General features: G+C 50.4%; 1 protein-coding gene across 2 annotated transcripts in view; it reads right to left on the reverse strand.

Moving 5' to 3' along the window:
* The window catches only part of PM20D1 (peptidase M20 domain containing 1), a 32,817-nt gene extending 9,032 nt beyond the window's left edge, over positions 1-23,785 (reverse strand). For both annotated transcript variants that reach the window (XM_029069930.1, XM_029069929.1), the window contains exons 1-10: positions 23,572-23,785; positions 16,661-16,747; positions 13,244-13,476; positions 12,570-12,656; positions 10,463-10,596; positions 9,452-9,571; positions 8,247-8,322; positions 7,451-7,512; positions 4,657-4,735; positions 3,240-3,311 (exon numbers count right to left, since the gene is read on the reverse strand). In XM_029069930.1, coding sequence (XP_028925763.1) covers positions 3,240-3,311; positions 4,657-4,735; positions 7,451-7,512; positions 8,247-8,322; positions 9,452-9,571; positions 10,463-10,596; positions 12,570-12,656; positions 13,244-13,476; positions 16,661-16,747; positions 23,572-23,758 — 1,137 coding nt within the window. In that variant the 5' untranslated portion in view covers positions 23,759-23,785. The remainder of the gene's footprint in view (positions 1-3,239; positions 3,312-4,656; positions 4,736-7,450; positions 7,513-8,246; positions 8,323-9,451; positions 9,572-10,462; positions 10,597-12,569; positions 12,657-13,243; positions 13,477-16,660; positions 16,748-23,571) is intronic.
* Positions 23,786-24,907: the final 1,122 nt, after the last annotated feature.

The following is a 24,907-nucleotide window of genomic DNA, read 5'->3' on the forward strand; positions in this document are numbered from 1 at the left end:
TCATATTTATTGAGCATTTACTGTGTGCAGAGCATTGTACTAAGCACTTGAGAGAGTACAATATAACAAAATTGGTAGACCTGTTCCCTGACCACCCCGAGTTTACGGTCCAGAGGGGAAGAGAGACATTAATATAAATAAACACATTACAATATGCACAAAAGTGCTGTGGGGCTGTGGGAAGAGTAAATAAAGGGTGCAAATTCAAGTTCAAGGGAGATGCAGAAGGGAGTGGGAGAAGAGGAAATGAGGGCTCAGTGAGGGAAGCCCTCTGTTAACTGTAAGTTCCTTGTGGATGGAGATTGTGTCTACAACTTTGTTGTATTGTTCTTTCCCAAGCACTTAGCTCTGCACACAGTAAGCACTTAATAAAAACCACTGATTTCTTGATTGATGATTAAGACTAGATTAGACACTGTATTAGAGAAACAGCATGGCCTAATAGTGGATAGACCACAGGCCTAGGCGTGAGAAGGACCTGGGTCCTAATATCCTGGCTCTGCTACATGTCTGCTGCGTGACCATGGGCAAGCTACTTCTCTGTTGCCTCAGTTACCTCATCTGAAAAATAGGGATGAATGCTAAGAGCCCCAAATGGGATTGGGGATCTACCCCGGCGCTTAGAAAAGTAGCTGGCACATAGCAAGCGCTTAACAAAAACCATAAAAAAGACGAGGAGGGAGAGGAGCCCGGAGGCAAGGGAGTTGTAAGGGAGAAGCTGTAGAGAAATCAGGGAAACAGAGGACCCGGGCATCCTTCAGGGTGAGGCTGAGTTGGTATCGAGAGAGGTGTAAGGTCAACGGGATGTGAAAGCACTGAGAGTTAGCACCTCTCCCACTGATACTTGGCTCTGCTCCACCTGCGCTGCTGAGTGAGATCTTCTTGGCTGGTCCCTTGGGAAGAGGGCAGGTCCGCCCACTCGCCACACCCCTTGGGCACCCACCTCCCCCCCGGCTCTGCCTGAAGGGATAAAAGCCCTGCCTCAGGCATGCTGGCCAAGAAAGCACTCTGTGGAGATAGCTTGTCTGGTCCAGGCCTAAATGCAGAGATGCTGGGCCACTGTTTGCTTGCTTGCTTAATTGTTTAGAGACCCGTCACCTGGGAGCCTCCCTCAGCAGTAAGGGGGACCGCCTGAGGTGCCAAGCATGACCAAGTGTGGATGAAAATTATGGTATTTGTTAAGTGCCCGCTATGTGCCAAGCACTGAACTAAACAATGGGGTAGATGAAATGTAAGTAGATTGGACACAGTGCCTATTCCTCATGGAATTCCTGACAAATACCCTAATTTATTAACATTTTTATTATTTATTGTTGTAGAGGTCTGGGTGGTGAAGTCAGTGTACAGTTTGAAAGGTTCTCTAAGGTTGTGGCCTGTTAGACCAAAGGCTCCTTGCAAGTTTCAACTGCTTGGTACTTGCCCTTAAAGACTGACTCCTGGATTCAAGTGGGGGAGGTATTAAGGATAATAATAATAATAATAATGGGTGGCACTTGCTTACTATGTGCCAGACATTGTACTAAGTGCTGGGATGGATATAAGCAAATCAGGATGGACACAGTCCCTGTTCTACCTGGGGCTTAAAGTCTTATTCCCCATTTTACAGATGAGGTAACTGAAGCACAGAGAAGTCAAGTGATTTGCCTAAGGTCACACAACAGACAAGTGGCAGAGCTGGGATCAGAACCCAGGTCCTTCTGACCCCCAGGCCCTTGTTCTATCCACTAAGGGACCCCCGTTTTATCATTCTGGGTGAAACTCTTGATTTCTCTGCACCTTAAAATGGGAAGAGTCATCCCTGACTCCCCCCGTCTCAGTAAGAGAGAGCAAATGAGATCAATTAAGGGGAAAGGGTTCCTTTCAATCCATCAAATCAATGGTATTTATTGAACACTTTCTGCATGCAGAGCACTGTACTAAATGTTTGGGGAGTAGATTTCAACAGAGTTGGAAGACACATTACCTGCCCGCGAGGAGCTAGCGCGTGGAAGTCTAGAGAAGAAAGGCTAGAAATGCCCATCTACTTGTTTTGTTTTATCATCTGCCTCCCCGCTCTGGACTGTGAGCTCGTTGTTGGGTAGGAAATGTCTCTATCTGTTGTGGAACTGTACTTTCCAAGCGCTTAGTACAGTGCTCTGCATCCTGTAAGCACTCAATGAATATGATTGAATGAATGAAATGCAAAGGAATGGAAAGAGAATAGAGACTAGAGAGAGAGAGTGATTCCCACAGGTCACTCAAATCAAACCATGTCCTCCTGCTTCCAATAGCCAAGTTCTTAAGATGGGAGGCAGCGTGGTCTAGTGGAGAGAACATGGCACTGGAAGTCCCAGCTCTAGAATTTGTAATAAAAGCATTTAATAAGTACTTTCTCTGTGCACAACACTGTACTAAGCATTGGTAAAGTACAGCAGTAGTAATCGGGCACACTCTGTCACTGGCCTGCTGCTTGACCTAAGGCAAATCACCTGACCTCTCTGTGCCTCAGTTTTCAAACAGTATTGTGGCCGAGTGAATAGAGCACAGGCCTGGCGATCAGAAGACCCTGGGTTTTAATCTCGGCTCCGCCACTTGTCTGCTGTGTGGCCTTGAGCATATCACTTCACGTCTCTGTGCCTCTGTTCCCTCATCTGTAAAATGGGGATTAAGACTGCGAGCCTCTATGTGGGACACTGTCCAACCTGATTTGCTTGTATCCACCCCAGTGCTTAGTACACTGCCTGGCACACAGTAAGGGCCTAACAGATACCACAGTTATTATTATTAGTAGTAGTAGTGGTACAATACTCTACACACCTGAAGTGCTCAATAAATTACCACTGAATGCTTTTTTCATTTATAAAATGGGGATAAGAAACTGCTTACCCTTTCTTTTAGATTGTAGGGCAGGAACTGATCTGATTATCTTGTATCTGCCTCAGTGTTTCGCACAGCGCTTGTTTAATAGTGGTTATTATTATTTAAATAACTATTATTTAGTGTTAATAATGCTAATAGTGTTTAACTGTAGCTAACTAACGAACAAAGGTACAGAGGGATGTTCCCTGGGAGTCCTTTTGAGCCCAGATCTCGCTGATGGCATCTGTGGAGTTTCTCAAGCACAGTGTTCTACACACAGTAAGCACTCAATAAATACGATCGATCGATCGATTAGATGTCACGCCCCATCACTTTGTGTCAAAATGTCGCCCTCTACGCCGAACCAAGTCCCCTGGCTGAGTGAGCCAACTGAGAAGTACCTGATGGACGTTCTGGGAGGGATGGATCCGCAGGTTCACCCAGGCCTGGGCTGTGGGCGGAATGACGTTCACCTGGGGGAGAGAAAACCCCCGGAGCGGCTTAAGGAGTCTGAGCCTCAGCTTCTCCTCCGGCTCTGGCCCCACTAGCATAGCCTAACAGAGGCCGCCTGCTCTCAATTATCCGCATACCTGGGGAGCCACAGATGATCCAGAAATTCAACCTCCAGTGAGGATCGCGAGTGTCTGAGGGAGACCACTCCACCCCCATGGCGTGGATTTGGGTGGTGGTCGGGGAGAGTCAGCTTCTGCCTGTGGCATACGCATACATTCTCTCTCTCTCTGCTTTTCCCCCTCCCCCAAACACAACAGTTCTGAGAAAACCTAACCCTAGAAGAAAGGTGGATTTTGATGAATTTCTTTTAGACTCCTCATCTGAGGTTATTTAGGTCCACTGCCTGATTCATTTTGGGCCTTAGGCCTGTGAAATACCTAGGAAGAGACCAGTACAGATCTGACGCTTTGCTCTTCTTGGAAAAGATACCGGGCTATTAGGAAACCAAGCCAGAGAAACTCCACTGCTGTTTCTAATCCAACTTCTGGGTTGGCACCCTGGCCTCATTTAAATCCTACATTTTCTCCAAATTGTCAGTCCTCCTAGAACTCTCAATCCCATGGCAACAGGGCCTGGGGGTAACCCCAAAAGGGGCCCTAGAGAGCCAAGAGTTCCTCCTCCTCCCCCAAAAGTCATTCATTTGTTTCTGTGATGTGCCTGGTCAGGTTACTCTAAGCTCCAGCCTGGATATATAATATGGAGGTAGACTGTAGGCTCCTTGCAGGCAGGGATCATTTCTACCAACTCTGTTGTCCTGCAGTTCCCCAGCGCTTAGTATAGTGTTCTGCACACAATAATCACTCCATAAATACCACCGACTGATTGACTGATTGGAAAGCTTGGTTTTGAGAGGCAGGATTAGGCCTCGGGCCTCTTTGACCAGAAGGGCCACTTTCTGGTTTTCTGCTTCGAGCAAAGCCATCTGGGACCAGGGTGGAAAGCTGCGGGTCACATCACCAACAGCATATCCTGTAGTGTAGACTGCTTGGATGGGAGCCACACCCAGAGTCTCATGTTCCCTTCCAAGTTCCATAAAATGGATCCGCACACTGCCAATAACTACCTACACCTTACACCTTATTGCATTACCTAGTCCTGCTGCTTTCACAGCCAAAGGAAGTTTTTCTCAGGCACACAAATAACAACATTGGCTTGAATGAGAACAATCTGGATAGTTGGGTTTAGCTCATTTCTCAGAAACCATTTCATACCACGGGCTATCCCGGTGAGGGTGACATCCAGCCCCGATCTGTCTTTCCACACTCACACTGTGACTGGAGCAAGAAAGCTGGAGCTGAACGTTACCTTAACCCCTGCGTTGAACATGGTGAGCGCAATGGTGGTTCTGACCAGGGCGTTGGTGATGGGATTCCACTCGAGGACCCTGTGAAGATGAAGGGGAGGAGATGGGATGCTCTTTCCTGGACTACCAATCGATCAATCAATAGTAGCGAGCAGTTACTTTGTGGAGAGCACTGTATTAAGGGCTTGGGAGAATACAATTCAACAGGGTTATAATACAATAGGGTTGGTGGACATGACCCCTGCCTACAAGGAGCTTACAGTTTAGAGGGGGAGATACCTATCAACATAGAGTACAGTTAGGGGAAACTGCAGAGAATAAGGATATCTAAGTGCTAAGGAGCTGGGGGTGGGGTGAGTGTCAAGTGCTTAAGGGGTACAGATCCACGCACAGAGGCGATGCAGAAGGACGAGAGGGTAGGGAGAATGAGCGCTTAGTCAGGGAAGGCCTCTTGGAGGGGATGTGATTTTAGTAGACTTAGAAAAAGAGGGGGTGAGTGGCGGTCTGTCATATATAAAGGTGAAAGGAGCTCCAACCAGAGGGAGGACGTCGGCAAGGGGTCGGTAGTGAGATAGAAAAGACTGAGATTTAGCGACTAGGTTGGTGTTACAGGCGCAGAGAGTGAGGGCTGGGTTGAAGTGGAAAGATAGGAGGGGGTCAGTTGACTGCTTTAAAGTTGATGGTAAGGAGTTTCTGCTTGATGCGGAAGTGGATGGGTAACTACTGGAGGTTCTTGAGGAGTGGGGAGACATGGACTGAATGGATCATTTTCAGAAAAATGATCTGGATGGCAGAGTAATGTATAGAATGTAGTGAGGAGAGACAGGAGGCAGGGAGGTCAGCGAGGAGGCTGATGCTGTAGTCAATGTAGGCTATAAGTGCTTGTATCAGCGTGGAAGCAGTTTAGATGGAGAAGAAGGAGCAGATTCTAAAGATGCTGTGAAGATTGAACATGCAGGTAGAATGAGAAATATGAGTTGGGGAAAATGTCTAAGTTACGGGCTCGTGAGAAAGAGGGCATGGTGTTTCAGTGATGGGCAAGTCTAAGGGAAGACAGAGGTTTGGTGAGAAGATGAGGAGTTCTGTTTTGAACCTAAGTGTGAGGTGTTGGTGGGACATCCAAGTAGAGGTCTCCTGAAAGCAGGAGGAAAGGAGAGACTGCAGGGGAGAAAAGTTGGCTGTGGAGAGGTAGATTTGGGAATCTTCCACCTAGAGATGGTAGTTGAAGCTGCGGGAGTGAACGGATTCTTCAAGAGAGTGGATGTGGATGGAGAACAGAAGGGAGTCCAGAACTGAACCCTGAGGGACTTTCACTTTTGGAAAGTGGGAGGCAGAGGAAGAACAAGTGAAGGAGTCTGAGAAGGAAGCAGACAGAGGTAGGAGAACCAGGGGAAGACGTCCGTGAAGCCAAGATTAGATAGTGTTTCCAGAAGAAGGTGAGATTCACAGTGTCAAAGGCAGCCAGCCGAGAGAGATCGAGGAGGATTAGCTTAGAGCAGAGGCCACTGAAGGTCATTTTTGACCTTCCAGAGGGCGGTTTTCATGGAGTTGATGAGTGGAAGGCAGACTGCAGGGGGTCAGGAAGGTAATTGGAGGCAAGGAAGTGGAGGCAGTAGGTATAAATAACTTACTTGAGAATTTTTGAAAGAAATGTTAGGAGGGGGATATGGGGGTATGTCTGAAAATAGTGGGGAAGGAGCTATTGGAGATTGAACCGTTTAAGATGGGGGTCAGGTAGGGAAGCTACAAGGGGCAAGAATTTTAATAAGGTGCGAAGGGATGGGATTGGAGGTGCAGGTGGGGGGAGTAGAGTTTAAGAGGAGTGGGAGATCTCTTGAGATACTGCTGGGAAGGAGGGGAGAGTTGAAGAGGGGGCATTTTAAGGAGATAGCACCCAATGGTTTCGCAGAGGAACCATACCGTGGAGCGGATCCAGGGATGTGGGTTAATGGTACGAGATTGACAGAGAGACGGGGGAGCGATCGTGTTGAGTTAGTCAGTAGAATTTATTGAGCGCTTACTGTGTGAAGAGCAGGTACTAAGCGCTCTGGAGGGTACAATATAACGATAAACAGACATTTTCCCTGCCTGTCTGGTGAGGGCAAGTTGAGGTCACGAATTTGGGATTGAGAGAAGGCAGGTTGATTATGGAGACCAAATGGTGCACGATGACTGGAAAATTGGAGGGGGTCAAGAAATCGGAGGTCTCTTTGCAGGGAGCAGGGCAATTTGGAGGGGGTGGGGGGTGGGAGAGAAGGAGGGTAAGGAAGTTTTGTTTGGAGGGTAAAATTTCAGAGTAGGTGAGATCAGAGATGGTACAGTGACTAAAGATGATGAGATCAAGTGGGTGGCCAAGTTGGTGAAGGGGGGTGAAGCACGAAGTCGGTGGAGTTGAGCAGTGACAGGAAGTGGGCAGTGGGAAGGTCATAGGGAATATCCACGTGGATATTGAAGTATCCGAGGAACAGTGAAGGTACGGAGAAAGGGAGAAAAATAATGACCGAAAGGGATCAAAATGGTTCAGAAAATGGGAGGCGGGGTGGTAGTTAATGGTGACAGTGAATTGGAGTGTAAACTCACCGTGGGCGGGGAATGTGTCCACCACCTTTGTTGTAGAGTACTCTCCCAAATGCTTAGTACAGTGCCCAGCACACAGTAAGCGCTTTAGAAATACAGGCTTTAATAATGGGTTCAACCTCTTGATTTGGGATTGGGAAAAGCTGGCTCCAATGGAAAGGCTATCACAGAGACTTTGAGGAGCCACCTGGGGACAGAGAGGAAGGAGACGGCTTTTACCTGCTCAGGATGGGTTTGAACAGCCACAGGTTGGTCATGACGATGTTGAGAGGGAAGCCAAACTTTGAAGAGAAAGAGCCAAGTCAGCGGAATTCCCAGGGGCAGAGGAGGATCTGGGTGGGAGGGAGACAGCTGGGAAGACGGCTTGACAACCCCATCGAAAGGGGTGAAATCAATCGGCATCGTTGAAGGGATGAAGGGAATGGAATAGTTCACAGCACATGGAAGGGAAGGGAATAGTTCACAGCACATGGTTTTGAGCCTCTGAGTACCATTAATTTTTTAAATGGTGTTTGTTAAGCACTTACTGGGTGCCAGGCACGTATTCAGTGGTAGAAACCGGATAATCAGGTTAGACAAAGTCCACGTCTGACGTGGGGCTGTCTTAATCCCCATTTTGCAGATGAGGTAACTGAGGCGCAGAGAAGTGAAGTGACTTGCTCAAGGTCACACAGCTGACAAATGGTGGAGCCGGGATCAGAACTCAGGTCCACCTGACTCTCAGGTCTGTGCTTTATCCTCTAGGACACGCTGCTTCTCAGTACCTTGGCACCTACTAGATCTCAGGTCCACAATAGAGGAACTTAGGGACGGGGAGACCTCTCTGAATCCCCACAGGATGGGCCTTCTCTCACTCCCCCCTTTCTCTCAAAGCTTCCCCACATCCCTCTAGACTGTAAGCTTGCTGTGGGCAGGGAATGTCACTGTTTGTCGTATCGTATTTTCCCAAGCGCTTAGTACAGTGCTCTGCACACAGTAGGAGCTCAATAAATACGACCGAATGAATATATCCCACCTGGGTGGCCAGTTGCTCAAACATGTTCTCCACCAGGCTGTTTCCAAACAGGTTGGGCATTGGAGTCTGCTCCAGCCTGGAAGACATACTAGACCATAAGATGACCCCTTCCCCTGGCCCCCCAACTTCCCTCCCTGAGGTTCCTCAGATCCTCAAAAAAATCCATCCCTTCCCCAGATATCCGAGGAAGGCTATCTTCCTATCTTACAGACGGAGAAGCCGACCGGATGACTGCATCAGCATCCTTTCTGATCTCCTAACCTCCTGCTCTCCCCTCTTCGGTCTATACTTCACTCTGCTGCCCAGATTATCTTTCTACAGAAATGCTCTGGGCATGTCACCCCCCTCCTCCGAAATCTCCAGTGGTTGCCTATCAACCTTCGTATCAAGCAAAAACTCCTCACTATTGGCTTCAAAGCTCTTCATCCCCTGGCCCCCTCCTACCTCACCTCCCTTCTCTTCTTCTACAGCCCAGCCCCGCACACTCCGCTCTTCTGGTGCTAACCCTCTCACTGTGCCTCGTTCTCGCTCGTCCCATCGTCGACCCCCGGCCCACGTCCCATCTCTTGCCTGGAATTCCCTCCCTCCTCACATCGGCCAAACTAGCACACTTCCCCCCGTCAAAGCCCTCCTGAAAGCTCACCTCGTCCGGGAGGCCTTCCCAGACTGAGCCCCCCTTTTCCTCTGCTCCTCCTCCCTTCCCCATCGCCCCTCCTCCCTTCCTCTGCCCTACCCCATCCCCGCCCCACAGCAATTGCGTATATATGTACATTTTTATTATTCTATTTATTAATAATGTGTATATATCTCTAATTCTATTCATTTAGATCGATGCTATTGATGCCTGTTTACTTGTTTTAATGTCTGTCTTCCCCCTTCTAGACTGTGAGCCCGATGTCGGGTAGGGACTGTCTCTATTTGTTGCCGAATCGTACTTTCCAAGCTCTTAGTCCAGTGCTCTGCACACAGTAAGCGCTCAATAAATACGACCGAAGTGAATTGAAAGCCGAGGCCCAGAGGGGGACGAGTGCGAATGTATGACCACAGAGGAAGGTGAAGGCTCCGGTCTCAGGTTCGGCTTCCGATCTGAACAGCAGCAATGTACGCGAAAGGCTCAGTCCGAGGTCCAGTCGGGGCTGCAGACCAAGCCCTCCATACCCCGGGGAGGAGCCCCGAATGGTGCAGACGTTGGAGAGGACCCTCACCTGCTCAGGGCGCCGGCAAGGATGCCGATGCTGCTTTCTTTGGGCGGGGCAGATGAATGGCCCGGGGGAGCGTCTACACGGAGTTCGAGGTTCATGGCGCCCTTCTCCGACACAGCGATCCTAAAGGAGGAAGAGAAATCCAGCTGCACGGGCCACCCTCCTCCAACTGCTTGTCTACGGCCTGGAGCGCAGTGGAGGGAGCCTGTGGGGTGGGGGGGGACCAGGAGTGGAGAAATCCCGGTAGTCCAGGGAGGATTCTGGACTTTGTCTGGGAGTCTTTCAGAATTTCAGGATGGGTGGGAGAATTTGGCAGGAGCTTAAAGGCCCCCCACAAGCCCCCGTCACGCTGTGAGAAGCAGCAAGGCCTAGTGGTTAGAGCAGGGGCCTGGAAGTCAGAAGGACCTGGGTTCTAGTCCCAGCTCTCCCACTTGCCTGCTGTGTGATCTTGGAAAAGTCACTTCACTTCTCTGTCCCTCAGTTACCTCATCTGTAAAATGGGCATTAAGACCGGGAACCCTATTTGGGACAGGAACGGTGTCCAAGCTGATTAGTTTGTATCTACCCCATTGCTTAGAATAGTGGCTGGCACACAGTAAGCGCTTAACAGATAGCATAAAACAAAGTCAGGAAGGGAATGAACCACCTAGGTCAGATCCAGCGCTTAGTACTGTGCTTGGTGCCTAGTAAGCGCTTAGCAAATATCACAATTATCATTTTGATGTTACTGATGCCTGTCTACTTGTCTTGTTGTCTGTCTCCCCGCTTCTAGACCGGGAGCCCGTCGTTGGGTAGGGATCGTCTCTATCTGTTGCCGGATTGTATTTTCCGAGTGCTTAGTACGGTGCTCTGCACACAGTAAGCGCTCAGTAAACACGAGTGAATGAATGAATGAATGTTATGGGTGCCCATTCCTTCCTGAGCTAGCCCCAAGGCTACAGACCACCCTCGTCCCTCTGCCACCCGTTTCCGTGTCTAATTTCCACCAGGAAACCGTGCGCCCGTGTCACTCACTGTGCGATGGGCCCCTGCAGGTTTGGGATGAAGCCGTCCAGGATGAAGCTGCCTTCATCCACGATGAAGGCCAGGGTCACTCCCCGGGACTGCAGCAGGGAGGAAATCTGGACTGCTCCCCGCTTCCCAGACACCTGTCAAGACCAGGGACAAAGGTTTTCTCTGGCTCGGTGGGTAGGTGGGGAGGGCTGGCAACTGAGTCGCGCCTCCCGGGCCCCCCTCCACCCCCAGCTGGTCCCCAGACATTCTTTGGGGTCAGTGGTGGTGACCAGACAGAGGGCAGAAAGGCTACAAAAGCCTTTCCCGGAGAGGAGGAAGATAACCGAGAAGGAGGCACAAGGTACCTACAGTCACATGGACTAACACAGTTACCACTGTCAATCAATCAATCAATCACGTTTATTGAGCACTTACTGTGGGCAGAGCACTGTACTAGGTGCTTGGGAAAGTACAATATGACAATAGAACAGAGTTGGTAGACATGTTCCCTGCCCACAGCGAGCTTATATTCTAGAGGGGGAGACAGACACGGATGCAGATCAACAAATTCCGGATATGTCCATTCTAATCCCGGCTCCGCCACCTGTCCGCTGTGTGACTTTGGACAAGTCACTTCACTTCTCTGGCCCTCAGTTACCTGATCTGTAAAATGGGGATTGAGACTGAAGCCCCATGTGGGAGAGGGATGGCGCCCAACCTGATTTCCTTGTTTCCACCCCGGCATTTAGCACAGTGCCTGGCACATAGCAAGCACTTAACAAGTACCAGAATTACTATTATTATAAGTGCTGTGGGGCCGAGGGAGGGGTGAGTAAAGGGAGCAAATTCAAGTCCCATTACTCTGAAGTTTGAAGAAGGATCGACTTGACTGCAGCGTGGCTCAGTGGAAAAAGCCCGGGCTTCGGAGTCGGGGGCTCATGGGTTCGACTCCCGGCTCTGCCACTTGTCAGCTGTGTGACTGTGGGCGAGTCACTTCACTTCTCTGTGCCTCAGTGACCTCATCTGTAAAATGGGGATTAACTGTGAGCCTCACGTGGGACGACCTGATCACCCTGTATCTACCCCAGCGCTTAGAACAGTGCTCTGCACAAAGTAAGCGCTTAACAAATACCAACATTATCATTATTATTATTGACTAAGCTCTGTCTTATGGCTTGACCAAATGGGGACGATGGTTCTTAGGCAGGCAAATGGGAATCAGATAGGGGTCACTGAACTATATCATTGGGCAGGGATTGTCTCTATCCGTTGCCGAACTGTCCATTCCAAGCGCTTAGTACAGTGCTCTGCACATAGTAAGCGCTCAATCAATACTATTGAATGAATGAACTAGAAATGAGACCACCGGAATCAAAGTGACCCGGACTCAGTCCTAGATCGGTTTGGTGCTCGGATGCCACTGCCTGGGGCTGTTGTCGGGTGGGCCGGTAAGGTCCCAGGGAGGGCTCTGAGGTTTGAAAGCTTGCTTTCCTAAGAGCCATATCCCTGGGAAGTCAATATTATCATCAGCTAATCAGTACAGAAGGCTGGTTTTTAATTTTGCTTCCCTTGGACCTCCTAGAAGGAGCTGGGGGATGGGAAAAAAATGTTTAGTGACACATTTGGAATCCTCATTTCCCTAGGGGACCAAGCGTTCCAACAATAATAATGATAGTAAACAACAATAATTAATAATAATAATGGTGTCTGTTAAGTACTTACTATGTACCAATCACTGTTCCTAGTGCTGGGGTAGATACAAGTTAAACAGGTTCAACACAGTCCCAGTCCCACATGGGGCTCACACTCTTAATCCCCTTTTTACAGATGAGAGAACTGAAGTCCAGGGAAGTGAAGCGATTCGCCCAAGGTGATTTGCGGAGTCGGGATGAGAACCCGGGTCCTTCTGACCCCCAGGCCGGTGCTCTATCCACTAAGCCACGCTGACCTTTTCCTCCTCTCCCAGGACACTCCTGGATGAGGGTTCTGGAAGGAGAAATGCCCCAGAGCCATAGAGACGGCCAGTTCCGGGAAGCCACAGAGGAGGGGTGGGGCTGGGAGTCCATCGGGGCTCTCCCACTTGTGCCCAGAACTCCCGGGGCAAAGTCTGAGCCGGGGGGGACTTTACCTCTTCATCATGTCCCAGGGAGACGTAGAAAGATCTGCGGGGGACATAGTTCTGTTCCAGCAGGAGCTCCAGGGCTTGCAGGATCCCCTGGAGGACGGAAGCAAAGAGCCGGCGGGTGAGTGGGGGTTTCCGGCTGGCTGCTCTGGGGCCTACAAGAGGAGGCGATCTTGAGGTCGTGGGGCGGAGAGGGCAGGTGAGTTTCAATCAGTCCATCCATCGGTGGTATTTACTGAGTGTTTACTAGGTGCAGAATACTGTACTAAACACTTGGGAGAGTACATTATGACAACAGACGTATTCCCTGTCCATAAGGAGCTTACGGTCTAAAGGGGAGGGCAGACATTAATATCAATAAGTAATTTATAACATATAAATTCAAGATACGCACATAAGAGCTGCGGGGTTCGGGGTGGGGCGATTATCAAATGTCCGAAGGTCACAGATCTAAGTACAATATCTGGGATATTCTGAAATCCGATCCGAGAGCACGTCTATTACACTGTTGTGTTGTACTCTCCCAAGCGCTTAGTCCAGTGCCCCGCACGTAGGAGGCGTTCAATAAATACGACTGATTGATTGGCTGATTGATCGGGGCCTTACTTCAAGCGGGCTTAACAGGCAGTTGCCGAATTCCGCTGGGATAGCCCACCCTTCCCAGGAGACGCTGTACAGACCATGACCGAGTTCTTGTTGTCCAGGGCGCCTCGCCCGTGGATGAAGCCGTCGCGCTCCAGGCCGGAGAAAGGCGGCACGTCCCACCCCTCGTCGGACGCCGGGACCACGTCCAGGTGCGCGAGGAGCATGTAGGGCTGCAGCCGGGGGTCCGAGCCCCGGACGGTGAACAGGTGGCTGTACTCCCCGACTACCTCGTACTGGATGAAGCTCGTGGAGAACAGGGTGGGGAAGGCTGGGGTGCGATGGGGCGGGGGCGACGGGAAAAGAGAGAAAGGGAGACGCTGATGCACTGGGTCGGTTTCACGCGATCGACGGTATTTCGGCAGTGCTTCCTGGGTGTGGAGCACTGTACCGAGCACCCGGGAGAGCACGGGAGAGACGGTATACACGATCTCCGCTCTGGGGACGCTTACGGTAGTCCCTCCGCCCCATCTGATGGCAGGGACATCGAGGGGAATAGGATCCAGTTACCTGCAGTGGTAGAGGAACTCAACTGTCCAGTGGGCCCTGAGGCAGAAGATTTAGAAGGCGAGGGAGTAGGGGAGAAGAAGTGTTCATTCATTCATTCAGTCGTATTTATTGAGCGCTTACTGGGTGCAGAGCACTGTACTAAGCGCTTGGAAAGTACAATTCAGCAATACTCATTCATTCAATAGTATTTATTGAGCGCTTACTATGTGCAGGGCACTGTACCAAGCGCTTGGAATGGACAGTTCGGCAACAGATAGAGACAATCCCTGCCCACTGACGGGCTCACAGTCTAATCCGGGGAGACAGACAAAAACAAAAGTAATAAACAGAATCAAGGGGATGTACCTCTCATTAACAAAATAAATAGGGTAATAAAAATGTATACAAATGAGCAAATGAGTACAGTCCTGAGGGGAGAGGGGGAGGAGCGGAGGGAAAGGGGGGAAAGGAGGCTTAGCTGAGGGGAGGTGGCGGGGGAGGCAGAGAGGCAGCAGAGGGAGCAGAGGGAAAAGGGGGAGCTCAGTCTGGGAAGGCCTCTCGGAGGAGGTGAGCTCTCAGTAGGGCTTTGAAGAAGGGAAAAGAGTTCGGCAGAGAGCAGTAGAGACAATCCCTGCCCACTCCATGCTTACAGTCTAGAAAGGGGGAGACAGACATCAAAACAAGTAAACAGGCATCAATATAAATAGATAGAATTACAGATATATACATATCACCACAAGAAAACAGGCATCGATATAAATAAGTAAAATTATAGTTATGTACATATACACACAAGTGCTGTGGGGCAGGGGGTAGAGCAAAGGGAGTGAGTCGGGGCGAAGGGAGGGGGAGCCGAGGAAAAGAAAAATAAATACTATTGAATGAGTGAAAAGGGGGGCTTATCTGGGAAGGCCCCTTGGAGGTCGTGAGCCTTCAGTAGGACTTTGAAGCGGGGCGAGTGTGATTGTTTGGTGGATTTGAAGAGGGAGGGCGTTCCAGGCCAGAGGCAGGACTTGGGCCAGGGGTCGACGGCGGGAGAGGGGAGATCGAGGCACAGTGAGAAGGTTAGCACCAGATGAGCAGAGTGTGCAGGCTGGGATGTAGTCGGAGAGAAGGGAGGTGAGATAAGAGGGGGCAAGGGGATGGAGAGCTTTGAAGCCAATAGGGAGGAGTTTCTGTTTGATACAGAGGTTGATAGGCCACCGCTGGAGATTTTTGAGGAGAAGGGTGACATTCCCAGAACATTTCTGTAGAAAGATAATCTAGGCAGCAGAGTGAAGTATGGACTGAAGGGAGAGACAGGAGGTTGGGAGGGCAGAAAGAAGGCTGATGTAGTAATCCAGCTGGGATAGGACTGAAGTGTTGAGAAGGAAAGTTAGGTAACAACTGAAAACACAAGGCAGAAACAAAAAGAAAAGGCTAAAATAATTGGAGGTGGAATTGACGGTGTTTAGTCTGGAAATGAGAAGACAGAGAAGGGACTTTCTAACTACCTTCAAGATATATGAAAGGTTCTTTTTTTTTTTTATCGAGGAGGATCCTCACCAGTTATAAACTCAAAGGAAATAAATTTAAATTGCAGCACGAGAGAGTTCCGAGAGTCAGAAAATTCAATCGTGAAGATAATAATGTTGGTATTTGTTAAGCGCTTACTAGGTGCCGAGCACTGTTCTAAGCGCTGGGGTAGACAGAGGGGAATCAGGATGCCCCACGTGGGGCTCACAGTCTTAATCCCCATTTTACAGATGAGGTAACTGAGGCACAGAGAAGTTAAGTGACTTGCCCACGGTCACACAGCTGACAAGTGGCAGAGCTGGGATTTGAACTCATGACTTCTGACTCCAAAGCCCATGCTCTTTCCACTGAGCCACGCTGCTTCTCCGACGTCCTGATTCTCAGGGGACTTAGAAATTGGAGTAGACATCTGAGGAAATGGCTGAATTATTTTGTTTTTAATAATAAAAAAAGATAGGCCACGTGTTTTGGATGGTTGAAGCATTCACCTGCCCAGAGGCGAAAGGTTGGACTACATAACCATTCGAGGTCTGTGTCTTTCAAATGAGAAAATGTAAAAATAGATCTTGGCAGGTCACCTACCAACTTGCAGGGCCCTTCCAAACCTGCTGTTTAATTCCTTCTAAAGGCATTTCTTACGTACTTGCTAAGCACCGGGGTAGATATAAGATAATCAGCGTTTAGTACGAACCCGGCATCTATTAAGCACTTAACAAATACCATAAAAAAGGAGTTTGGACACTGTCTATTTGGGGCTCACAGTCTAAGAGGGGTGGAGAATAGGTGTTTTATCCTCACTTAGACCAAGGGAGGTTCAGTGATTTGTCCAAGGTCACACCAGAGGCAAGTGACAGGACCAGAATTAGAAGCAGATCTCCTGACCCCGAGTCGCACGCTCTTTCCACTAGACTGTGCTGTCTCTTCAGAGGGTCAGTTTGTTCTCCACACTCCATCCTGGATTTTTTCTCCCAAGCCTGGGATGCCCAGAATGAAAAGGGATTTCCTAATAATAACAATAATGATAAGCGTGGTAATCGCCAATTGTTTACTGTGTGTCGGGCACTGAATCGAGTGCTGGGGTGGATACGAGCAAATCGGTTTGGGCGCAGTCCCAGCTCCACGTGGGGCTCACGTTCTCAATCCCCATTTTACAGATGAGGTAACTGAGGCGCAGAAAAGTTAACCGACTTGCCCAAGGTCACACAGCAGACAAATGTCAGAGCCGGAATCAGAATTCAGGTCCTTCTGACTTCCAGGCCCGTGCTCTCTCCACTAGGCCGTGCCGCTTCTCTGCTTCCTGCATCTCCCAGGTGGCTAGGTGTGCTCCGAAGCCAAACTCCTCTGACTCGACCCCCTGAGAACTTTTTTTAACGGAACACTTCTTCCCCCACCAATTCCTACTCCTTCTACCCGACTCAGAGCTCCTGTCCCCGAGCCTGCTTGGCCGTTACCTTTCCGAATGAATTGGCTGAACTCCTTCAGGGCCGTAGTGTTCAACTGATCAGGGCCGAAGGACACGGTGGGGATCCGAAGCGCCTCTGTCAAAGACAGATGAGGAGAGGTTAGAGAGTAGAATCCCAGGTGAAGGACTGAGCGGCCAGCCCTGAAGCAGAACACACCAAATAATAATAATGTTGGTATCTGTTAAGTGCTTACTATGTGCAGAGCACTGTCCTAAGCGCTGGAACAGATACAAGGGTAGCAGGTTGTCCCACGTGGGGCTCACGGTCTTGATCCCCATTTTATAGATGAGGTAACCGAGGCCCAGAGAAGTTAAGCAACTTGCCCACGGTCACACAGCTGACAGGTGGCAGAGCCGGGACTCGAACCCATGACCTCTGACTCCCAAGCCCGGGCTCCTTCCACTGAGCCATGCTGCCAAATGTCTCGACCGAGGATCCAAGCCGGAAGATTCTTCAAAGACATCCTTGATATCCTACTCATCCTTATCCCCCCACACCAGGCGTACCAGAACCCAAACCTATTTCAATCAGTGGTATTTACTGAGCATCTGTTGTGTGCAGAACACTGTGCTGAGCACTTGGGCGAGTACAATGACGTTAGTAGACACAATCTCTGCCCTCGAGGAACTTAAAAATCTAGAGGGGGAAGCAGATATTAAAATAAATTACAGGTAGGGGAGACAAACAGAATATAAGGATACGTAGATATGTACATAAGTGTATCTGTAGTGGTATCTATGTTTCAAACAGGGCTATTTTTTGAGCACCCACTGAGGGGGAAGAACTACACTGAGCATTTGGGAGAGTACGTTAGAAGCAAGACAGCCATTACCTGACCTCAAGATGTTCACAGTCTAAAGAGCTAAAGAGGGAGACGGACAAAATTATTTACAGATTGTTTGCCTAAGAGGGTAGAAGAGAACAGAATGACAGCCGTAAGCGACTGTGCCTCTATCAGAGCAGAAAGCCAAGAGCAGAACCTATTTAACCATGGAATCAGGTCGCAAACTCCTCGAAGGTATTGACTCTGTCTAGGCTCAGTACACGCCCCGCACACCGTAGACATCAGAAACCGCGGATACTCGTTTTGGGCACGGAATGATAACGATAACGTTGGTATTTGTTAAGCGCTTACTCCGAGCCGAGCACTGTTCTAAGCGCTGGGGTAGATACAGGGTAATCAGGTTGTCCCACGTGAGGCTCACAGTCTTAATCCCCATTTTACAGATGAAGGAACTGAGGCTCAGAGAAGTGAAGTGACTTGCCCACAGCCACACAGCTGACAAGTGTGTTAAGCACTTACTATGTGACAGGAACCGTACTAAGTGCTGGAGCCCTACTTCCAGACTGTAAGCTCGTTGGGGGCAGGGAACGTGTCTGTTTATTGCTATGTTGTACTCTCCAAAGAGCTTAGCAGAGTGCTTGGCACACGTATAAGAGCTCAAAAAATTTTGATTGACCGACCGACTACCTCTCCTACCAGGAAGCGAGACGGGCTCTCCCTGTGGCTTTGGATCAGTTAGGAGGTACACCCCGCTGACTCAGCCGGGCCCGACTCCTGGATTTCGACCCATAAAGATGCCGGGTTCGAAGAAAAAAGCGGGATGGCCTGGTGGAGAGAGCACGGGCCAGGGAGTCGAAGGACCCGCGTTCTAATCCCGGCTCTGCCACTTTTCTGCCGTGCCAAGTCACTTAACTTCTCTGCGCCTCAGTTACCTCATCCACAGAACAGGGATTAAGACTGTGAGCCCCCACGTGGGACATGGACTGGGCCCAACTTGGTTAGCTTGTATATTTTGTTGTGTTGTACTCTCCCGATCACTTAATAAGGGTGCTCTGCACACAGTAAGTGCTCAATAAATGCAATTGATCGATTGATCTACCCAAGTGCTTAGAACAGTGCCTGGCACAGAGGAAGAGCTTAACAAATACCGGAAAAAAAAAGAATATGTCTGCGTAGGCACTCTCCCTTAATCCTCCTATGAAATCTGAGCTGAGAAAGCTGAGCTCAGCCAAGCGCTACGGAAGGCCGGCCCAGAACCTGGCCAAGCCCCTGCTGTCATTCAATCAATCAATCATACTTACGGAGCCCTGCGTGCAGAGCACTGTACTAAACATTGGAAGCAGCGTGGCTCAGTGGAAGGAGCACGGGCTTGGGAGCCAGAGGTCATGGGTTCGAATCCCCGCTCCGCCACTTGTCAGCTGTGTGACTGTGGGCAAGTCACTTCACTTCTCTGGGCCTCAGTTTCCTCATCTGGAAAATGGGGATTCAGACTGTCCAATCTTCAGATTGGAGAAGCAGCGTGGCTCAGTGGAAAGAGCACGGGCTTTGGAGTCAGGGCTCATGAGTTCGAATCCCAGCTCTGTCACTTGTCGGCTGTGTGACTGTGGGCGAGTCACTTAACCTCTCTGTGCCTCAGTTCCCTCACCTGTAAAATGGGGATGAAGACTGTGAGCCCCACGTGGGACAACCTGATCCCCCTGTGTCCACCCCAGCGCTTAGAACAGTGCTCGGCACATAGTAAGCGCTTAACAAATACCAACATTATTATTATTAGACTGTGAGCCTCACGGGGGACAACCTGATGACCCTGTACCTACCCCAGCGCTTAGAACAGTGCTCTGCACATAGTAAGCGCTTAACAAATACCAACATTATTATGATTATTATTGGAAAGAACAATTCAGCAATAGAGAGAGACGATCCCTGCTCACACCGGGTTTACGGTGTAGAAGGAAGTCTGTCCCCCAGAGAGGGCTTTCTCCTTCCCGCGAAGGGAGTGGAGGCGGCGCAGGATGAGAAGCCAGCATGGCCTCCTGGAAAGAGCCAGCACCTGGATTCTAATCCCTGATTCACCACTTGTCTGCCGTGTGACCTTGGGCAAGTCACCTGACTTCTCTGTGCTTCAGTTACCTCATCTGTAAAATGGGGATTAAAACATCCTCCCTCTGACCTAAGTCTTCGAGCCCCAGGTGGGACAGGGACTTTGTCTAACCAGTTGATCCTGTAACTACCCCAGCACTCAGTACAGTGCCTGGCACATAATAAGCACTTTACAAGTACCAAAAAAACGCCAACCAAACAGAAAATACCCTAAAACCACCGGCTCTCTGAGCCGTTGGGGAAGGGTACCCGGGGAAGAAGCCCTTTGGATATGGAAAAAAATGGGAAAGAATCACAGGGGACCCTAAGGCCTTTGGTTTCCCTGAAGGGATCCTCATAATTTCTTGCTTCCCCTTAGGGAGCCTGAATGCTCTCCCCAAAGCCAAGGCAGTGGCAGGCAGAGGCCCTGGGGCGTTTCATCTCTCTATTTTTCCTAGCCCTTTGATCTCAGGATTTTCAAACCTCCTTCATCTAAACCAAATTTTGCCCAGTTTCCTATGCATGAAACAACCTCCCTGCTCCCTGCTAGAGTATCCCCATACCCCTCCACCCACCTCCCGGACATTTCAGCTCAAGGTCCATCGTCTCTAGAAAAGATTTCACTTAATTACTCCACTCACTCTCCAACCCAGCGTGCCCCGATTCACTCTTGTCCTTACGTCGCCTATTTGGACCGAACCGCCTGCCTGGTCTTCCCTATCAGAGATCGTATCTATCCATCAATCAAACAGTATTTACTGAGTGCTTACTGGGGGCAGATTATGCTTCTCGCAGGCAGGGACTTTGTTCCTGTGGCCCTAAGGTTCTAGTACAGAGCCCTTCACAGAAAACTAAGAAACACTTGGCTGAACGATTGGGCGGCTCCCATATAATCATAAAATAATAACCGCTTCTGTTAAACACTTACAACGGGCTGAACCACTGTACTGAACAGACGCACCCTAAGCAGATGGGAGAGTCTCTGCCCCACATGGGTCTTACACTCTACGGGGAAGGGAGAACAGGTATTAAATCCCCATTTTACAGAGGAGAAAATGCAGGTACACAGAAGCGAAGTGACTTGCCCAAGGTCACACAGCAGGCAAGCGGCGGAGCTTCGCTTAGAGCGCAGGTCTCTCGACTCCCAGGCCTGTGCTCTTTCCACTAGCTCACGCTGCTTACTTTAAACACAGTGGAGATATCCAGTTACAGTTTCCTTAAAAGTGTAAGGTGAGCTGTGATGTAGCCTACAATCTTGAAGTAATGCTGAAACCCGCGACAACTGTGTCGTTTCAGAAGCAGCACGGCGGCGTTGTGGACAGAGCCCGGACCGGGGAGTCAGAACGTCAACGGCTCTGATTCCAGCTTCGCCGCTGCTCTGCTGTGTGAACTTGGGCGAGTCATTAGAGAAGCAGCGTGGCTAGAGAAGCAGCGTGGCTCAGTGGAGAGAGCCCGGGCTTGGGAGTCAGAGGGCATGGGTTCGAATCCGAACTCCGCCACTAGTCAGCTGTGTGACTGTGGGCGAGTCACTTCACTTCTCTGGGCCTCGGTTACCCCCTCTGTAAAATGGGGATGAAGACTGTGAGCCTCACGGGGGACAACCTGATGACCCCGTATCTCCCCCAGCGCTTAGAACAGTGCTCTGCACATAACAAATACCAACATTATTATTATTATTTCACTTCCCCGAGCCTCCGTCACCTGATCCTTAAAATGGGGATTGAGACCGTGCGTCCCACACGGGACCGGGACCGCGTCCAACCCGATTTGCTTGTGACCACCTCGGGGCTTAGGACAGTGCCCGGCACATAGTAAGCTCTTAACCGATACCATCATTTATAATTATATTATTATGGGAGAGAGACTATGTCTGATTTGATTAACTCGTACCTACCCTAGTGCTCAGTACAGCGTTGGCACATGGTAAGCATTTAACAGATACTGTAATAATAATAATAAAGCCGAATGACTCGACTCGGATTAGCATATTTTGGACACACATTCAGGAGGACTAATTCTCCGGAGAAGACACCGATGCTAGGAAAAGTCTAGGGAAAACCTGGAAGAGGCAGACCGGCAGCTGGATGGATAGAGACCACAACGGCGATAACGGAAGAACTGTTAGAAAGGTTTTGGATTATGGCAGAGGACAGAACGCTCTGGAGAAAGCACATCCATGGAGTCGCTACGAATCGGAAATTACTCGACGGCACCTGATAATAATAATAATAATAATAATAATAATAATAACAACAATTATCATTGTTCCATCCAGCCACGGCCCTCTCTTCGGTAAAGCCTTTCTCTGCAGGCTCCCTTTTTGGCCTGAGGAATTCAAATCACTTAGGAAACTCCGCACACTGTACTGAGCGCTTGGGAGAGGGCCACATTCATTCTTTCAATCGTATTTACTGAGCTCTTAGCGTGCACAGAGCATTGTACAAAGCGCTCGGAAAGTACAGTTCAGCAATAAGGAGAGACCATCTCCGCCCACACCGGGCTTACATCGGACGCGTTCTCTGCCCACAGCTAGCTCAGAGACACGGGCTTGGGAGTCGGAGGTCGTGGGTTCTAATCCCGGCCAACGGTGAGCGGCTCAATAAACCCGTCCCACCGTCGACCCCTGGCCCACGTCCTACCGCTGTCCCGGAACGCCCCTCCTCCTCACGTCCTCCAAACTAACTCTCTTCCCCTCTTCCAAACCCTACTGAGAGTTCACCTCCTCCTGGAGGCCTTCCCAGACTGAGCCCTCCCTTTCCCTCTGTTCCCCCCCACCCTCAGCTCTTCCCCCTTCCCCTCTGCACTGTGCTCATTTCTATATATTATTTATCACCCTATTTATTTTGTTAATGAGGTGTACGTCCCCTGGATTCCATTTATCTTGATGATGTGGTCTTGTTTTTGTTTTGTTCCGTTTTGCTTTGCTGTCTCCCCCTTCTAGACCGCGAGCCCGCCATCGGGCAGGGATGGTCTCTCTCTGTCGCCCCGTTGTCCATTCCCAGCCGCTTAGTCCAGTGCTCTGCACCTAGTAAGCGCTCAGCGTGGCTCAGTGGAAAGAGCCCGGGCTTGGGAGTCAGAGGTCCTGGGTTCTCATCCCGGCTCCACCACCTGTCAGCTGGGTGACTTTGGGCAAGTCACTTCACTGAGCCTCAGTTCCCTCATCTGTCAAATGGGGATGAAGACCGGGAGCCCCACGCGGGACGGCCTGATCGCCCTGTAGCCAACCCCCCAGCGCTTAGGACAGCGCTAACAGCAGCGTGGCTCAGTGGAAAGAGCCCGGGCTTCGGAGTCGGAGGTCATGGGTTCGACTCCCGGCTCTGCCGCTTGTCAGCTGGGTGACCGTGGGCGAGTCGCTTCACTTCTCTGGGCCGCAGTTCCCTCATCTCTAAAATGGGGATTAACTGTGAGCCTCACGTGGGACGCGACCTGATGACCCTGTATCCACCCCAGCGCTTAGAACAGTGCTCTGCACATAGTAAGCGCTTAACAAATACCAACATTATTATTATCAGCATCAGTTCCACACACGTTAATACTATTAGCATTGTTTTTGTCCGTCCTCCTCCCCCGATTAGACCGTCGGCCCGTCCAAGGTCAGGGACCGTCTCTATCTGTTACCTATTTGTCCATTCCAAGCGCTTAGTCCAGCGCTCTGCACAGAGTAAGCGCTCAGTAAATACTACTGAAAGAATGACTAGTTCCCCCGATTAGACTGCCAGCCCGTCCATGGGCAGGGACCGTCTCGGTGGCCCAATTGTAAGCGCTCAGTCCAGCGCTCTGCCCAGAGTAGGCGCTCAATACACTGTATTGAATGAATGACTAGTTCCCCCCATTAGACTGTCAACCCGTCCAAGGGCAGGGACCGTCTCGGTGGCCCAATTGTAAGCGCTCAGTCCAGCGCTCTGCCCAGAGTAAGCGCTCAATACACCCTATCGAAATGCCATCCTTATTATTATTATTAGTATTATTGTTAATAAATCCAATCGACTAAGTGCGATTGCCCGGAGGGGAGGCGGGACGGGGAGGGGCCGGTCACCTCGCAGCAACGTTTCCATCCGAGCGCGCTGGTCCCCGCCGAGGCGGGCGGGGATGTTGGGGTCCCCGGCCGGGCGCCAGCCCCGCGGCTCGGGGGGGCCCGGGAAGGTGGCGGTGCGGAGGAGCAGGACGCTGAGCAAGGCGCCGAGCAGGACGGACAGACAGCTGAGCGGCCCCCGGCCCGCCATCCCCGACCCGCCCGACTTCGGACTCCCCTCCCGCCCCGCCCCGCCCCGCCCCGCCCCGCCCCTTTCCCGTCTCCGCCAATCACAACCCGCCCCCGGCTACGCGCGGCCAATGGCCGGCCGAGCTCCCGCGAAACGCCTTCTGGGAGTTGTAGTTCTCGTTCACGGACCTCTTTCCCCCCCCCCCCCCCTTTCAACTCCGCTCAGTCAATCAATCGCTGGCACCGACTGAGCGCTTACTACTCGTCATGTTGGTATTGGTTAAGCGCTTCCTATGGGCAGAGCGCCCCTCTGAGCGCTGGGGGAGATCCGGGGGAATCAGGTTGTCCCACTTGGGGCTCACAGTTTATCCCCATTTTACAGATGAGGTGATAATAATGATAATAATGATAATAATAATAATGATGTTGGTATTGGTTAAGCGCTTCCTATGGGCAGAGCGCCGTTCTGAGCGCTGGGGGAGATCCGGGGGAATCAGGTTGTCCCACTTGAGGCTCACAGCCTTAGTCCCCATTTTACAGATGAGGTAATAATAATAATAATAATAATAATAATAATAATAACAATGATGTTGGTATTGGTTAAGCGCTTCCTATGGGCAGAGCGCCGTTCTGAGCGCTGGGGGAGATCCGGGGGAATCAGGTTGTCCCACTTGAGGCTCACAGCCTTAGTCCCCATTTTACAGATGAGGTAATAATAATAATAATAATAATAATAATAACAATGATGTTGGTATTGGTTAAGCGCTTCCTATGGGCAGAGCGCCGTTCTGAGCGCTGGGGGAGATCCGGGGGAATCAGGTTGTCCCACGTGAGGCTCACAGTCTTCATTCCCATTTTCCAGATGAGGGAACTGAGGCCCAGAGAAGTGAAGTGGCTTGCCCACAGTCACACAGCTGACAAGTGGCAGAGCGGGGCTTCGAACCCATGACCTCTGACTCCCAAGCCGGGCTCTTTCCACTGAGCCACGCTGCTTCTCTGATCCATTCCTTCTGTCGTCCTTATTGGGCGCTTACTGTGCGCAGAGCACTGGACCGATCCATTCGTTCAACCGTATTTATTGAGCGCTTACTGTGCGCAGAGCACTATGCTGATCCATTCCTCCTGTCGTCCTTACCGAGCGCTTACTGTGTGCACAGCACTATACTCATCC

The sequence above is a fragment of the Ornithorhynchus anatinus genome, chromosome 7, assembly GCF_004115215.2.
Source record: "Ornithorhynchus anatinus isolate Pmale09 chromosome 7, mOrnAna1.pri.v4, whole genome shotgun sequence".
In the NCBI taxonomy this organism is placed as follows: domain Eukaryota; kingdom Metazoa; phylum Chordata; class Mammalia; order Monotremata; family Ornithorhynchidae; genus Ornithorhynchus; species Ornithorhynchus anatinus.